Source organism: Acanthochromis polyacanthus, chromosome 8 (genome assembly GCF_021347895.1).
Source record: "Acanthochromis polyacanthus isolate Apoly-LR-REF ecotype Palm Island chromosome 8, KAUST_Apoly_ChrSc, whole genome shotgun sequence".
NCBI lineage: Eukaryota > Metazoa > Chordata > Actinopteri > Pomacentridae > Acanthochromis > Acanthochromis polyacanthus.
In genome coordinates, this window is record NC_067120.1 from 26866824 (window position 1) to 26871021 (window position 4198).

General features: G+C 37.1%; 1 protein-coding gene across 1 annotated transcript; it reads right to left on the minus strand.

Annotated features, from left to right (window-relative positions):
* Nucleotides 1-834: 834 nt before the first annotated feature.
* Nucleotides 835-3599, minus strand: LOC127534990 (cytosolic iron-sulfur assembly component 2B-like). Its single transcript, XM_051951589.1, has 4 exons — nt 3334-3599; nt 2030-2107; nt 1542-1667; nt 835-948 (listed from the first exon to the last, which is right to left on the minus strand). The coding sequence occupies exons 1-4, from the start codon at nt 3460-3462 to the stop codon at nt 877-879; spliced, it is 405 nt and encodes a 134-aa protein (XP_051807549.1). The 5' UTR covers nt 3463-3599; the 3' UTR covers nt 835-876.
* Nucleotides 3600-4198: the final 599 nt, after the last annotated feature.

The following is a 4198-nucleotide window of genomic DNA, read 5'->3' on the forward strand; positions in this document are numbered from 1 at the left end:
GTACTTTGTCACAAAAACAACATGTTGCCACGGCAACAGCATTTTATGAAATGTCAAAATCTTCACACTGTGTTATTGTCATGGGTGAAGAATCAGCTGACCAATTTTCAGAATGATATGAAAAAGTTTGGAGCAATGGTGTTTGCAAATGTAATTTCTAAACTTCTTGTTACCAACAGGTGGCGCTATGACTTTTTCTAAATTTTTGAGTGTGGATGTCCTCAGACGCGTCTTGGTGTCCAGCACATGAGGTTTGGGGCAGATAAAACCTTTTGCAGCTGAGATATGAACACTTCAATTTTCACGGTGAAACGTCAAGCTTTGCCGTCCCGCCACAGACACGCCTTTTTATGACATGTCACCATTTTTTCTGGGATTCATCATCAATGTGTTCAGGCTTATGTCACCACATCTGAGGTGAATCTGAGCAACAGGCTAAGAATAGTACATGAAAGTCTAAAAAATGTCAAATTCTTGAGACCACAAGGTGGTGCTGTGACAGTGAATGAATGTTGCTATATGGATGTCATCAGGGCAGGTCTCTGATCATACATGTAAAGTTTCATTCAGATTGGAGCATGGTCAGGAGAATTACACAGCATTTCCTGTTTCATGGCGAAGGATCAAATTTCTACAGGCTGCCACGACCACACCCTTTGACTATGGAGGAAGATTTTAATAACTTTTGCTCAGGAAGGCCTCATGTATGTACTGGCAAAATTTCAGGTCTCTAAGACTTACCTCCTAGAAGGAGTTCATCACAGATTTTTTACAGTTAATGCATGATGGCGCACTTCCTGTTGGGTTTAGGGTGTCTGTGATTGACTTTTTCGTGTGTATTGATGTGCTGCATATGCCCACCTCGGACCCTAAATATTACACAGACTTCAGTTTACCCTTACCTTTTGAACAAGATTGACCCCCAGGTCTCTGCCACGTGCACCAAGTCTAAAAAAGAGGTGGGAACTTACTATCATTGCTTTTGGTTGTGTCCTTTAATATCTAGATTCTGGATAAATGTTGCAACAGAACTTAGTTCAATACTATTCAAAACAATACAGACAGACCCAGGTCTATTCCTTCTGAATATCCCTATGAGACAGTTACCTCTGACCACCACACAGATGACCTTACTGCAAAAACGTTTGTTTCTAGAAAGACGCTGTGTCCTTTTACAGTGGATAAAGGAGAAGCCTCCCTCAGTTACTCAATTGTACAAAGAAACTTTCCAAGTTCTCCCGATTGTTGTCTTTGTCTTTCTTTTTTGCACTCTGTATACTTGATTGGGTGGATCTTGTGCTGACTAGTTCCCTAGTTTGTTTTGTTATTTAAAATTCAATAAAATATTGTTTAAAAAAATACTGATAATTGGGGAAATGCCAAATATCGCCTACATTAATCAGCCTGACAGATAATCAATCTATCCCTAAAACGTAGCAGTAGTGTTTAGTGTTTTAGTGTTGTGTTTTTGAGGCATTAATGTAGCCGAAATGTGCATCTCTAGTAAAAAAAAAAAAAAAACGAAAAAAACACAAACATACTTTGAATCGGTCCGGCAGTGAGCGCAGCAGCTTGACTTTGATTGACAGACCGATGAGTGTCGCCATGCTGCAGTGAGGGATGGTGGGAGTGAACTCAACACCTACAGTGTTTCCTGCATCATCGACCTGCAGAAAAGACAACACAGGGAGGGACTTAATAAAAAACATGCTGAATATAATCAAAATCACTGAAATCTTTTTAAAGATGTTTTTGAAATGTTTTATGACAATAGCCTTCATACAGGACGATGAGATCAAGTACTTAGTTTAGAGAAAAGGTCTGGGATGGGAATATTAATCTTTTTTCTTTAAAAGAGAAAAATAACTTCTTCGATAAATTCAGTAAAAATAAAGGAAATTCAGATCAATGGTCTGGTTCAACTGTGTTCTAACACTCCTTCACTAGACCAGGTTATCTGTGAGTCCACTACCCTGTTTATACTTTACTCTCATCCACACTTTTTCAAACCTTAAAAAAAATTACATACCTGGACTCGTATTTGTTCCACGACATTGAGCTCCTCCAGAGACAGAGGATGCTCTGGGTCATTGATGGATCTAATCAGATGTAGTCTTAGTTAAAGAAATTAAGACAGCATAAGAAAAAAAATGCATGTGTACCACTATTTGTCGCAGCCTAATGTAGTTTACATGTCATTCTTAATATGGGAGGATACTACAGTGCTTTTTGCAAAATTTTAGTTAAATCATCGTGACGCTGATGTCAAAAAAGTTGGAACTTTCGATGACGCCCCCCGAACGAAATATTCTCATTCAAACAGACTCAAATTTCATTATGTTAAAAAAAACATGCTATTTTGGGCAGTTTTCTAAACAAATTTACCTCTCAAAGTATTCGATATAGTAAACTAAAATGTCACAAGAAGCTTTATAAACATCGATATTTCATTCTATAAAGATTTCAGGCAAATCAGAGGTGGCTATGCAGAAATTGTGGATGATAATTTGAGGTGGAATGACTCTTTATTTACATATCAGTATTTAATTACAACTGGGTAACAGAATAAAGGAAGAATAAAGGTGGAAAATGACCCAAAAAAATGGGTCCAAAACCTCCAAAAGGTGAACATCTGGGTTGAAATGATTCACCTTCAAGATAGAAATGCTTTATCAAAATTCATTTGTACTGATTTGTATATATTGTTTGGATTTATTTTTTCAAATTGATACCATGTATAAGTAGCATAACACTGATACCAATACCATTTATCCTGCAATAGATGCATGGGCTGTGCTTGACCTTTAAGGGAGAGAGATGAATGAGGGACAGTCAACTGGGAAGCTTTTCACACATACAGACACCAAAAATGTAAAAGAGATTTGGCTTTGCTTCACAGTGTATTCCTATTTCCTTTTACCAAGGTAAAGAACTAATTGCAATGAAACTGCTAACTCAAGGCTGTTTTAGGGTGGAAACCGTAATAATCCTCCCACCAGTAGCTACATCACATCACAGCTAACAAAGGAATAGATTGCCAAGTAGAGAGTGGGAAGAGGGTTCAAGTAGGGGTCTTTTTACAGAGTGTGGTTCTTGGAGACTGGATGAATTGTGTGCCAAGAGACATGGACATATCTGTGCACCAACTAATGGGAGAACCGAGTCACTTCATCTCATTAGCTTTAGCATTACCTGCATTAGCTGTTAACGTTAGCTAGCTTAGATACCAACTAACTCTGATACTAAAGAAAAGTAAATATATCAGCAAAATTAACACACACGTAACTCTGAGGTGTAAAACAGTCTGAATGAGAAGAAACTAGGAAACAGGATATCGAATATTTCTCTGTCGTCGATGGGATCGTGAACATCTTCGTCCTCCTCCGAGGCGGTGAGCAGCCTCTCCCCGGACCGTTGGAAGATCACCGGGTTGGCATTTTCCAAACGGGCCCCTCCAGACATTTTAATGAAGATTTCGGTCCACGTCGTGCAGGAAAAAATCTCGGCTTGAACCCAGGATGCTGTCAAACACAAACTGCAGAGCCGTAAGCAAGTTATAAAAGCACTTCCGGGAACGACCGACGGCAAGCGAGAAAGTCCAAAAGCGCTTTTTTAAAAAAAGTTAGGATATTTATGTATCTGCACAGAAATTGCTGTGAGAATCATTGCTTTTACATTTACACACCAAATTACCTGCCTGTTTTTATTAGATGGAAATTATGCAGAGTTTTGGTCCAGATTATACTGTGATAAAGTTAGCAGTTTAAGGTAATCATAGTTTTGTCAGTTCAAACACAATCTCAACAGAAAAAATACAAAAACAGGATTTGCAAGGTTATGTACAGCTCTGTAAAAATGCCGTACGAATTTAAATAAATCAAAAACAAATGGTAAAAAATCTGCCAGCAAGACTGCCAGAATTTTTTTTTTAAAAAAAACAATGGGTTATCTAAATATAATAAAAAGCTGTAATTTTGTGGATATTTCTTGTGTTAAAAAAGAACAAGTTACTATTTACATAAATACAGAATTTTTTGAATGAACATTATGTACAATTTTGGCCTTAAAAAATCTACGTGTCATTCAATACCTTCTTTGTGGTTTTACTTAACTTGTTATTGTCTGTATTTTACAAAATTAAAAATGTGAAATAACAGTTAAATAATTTTTAAATTCTTAATATATGTAATTTTCTTTC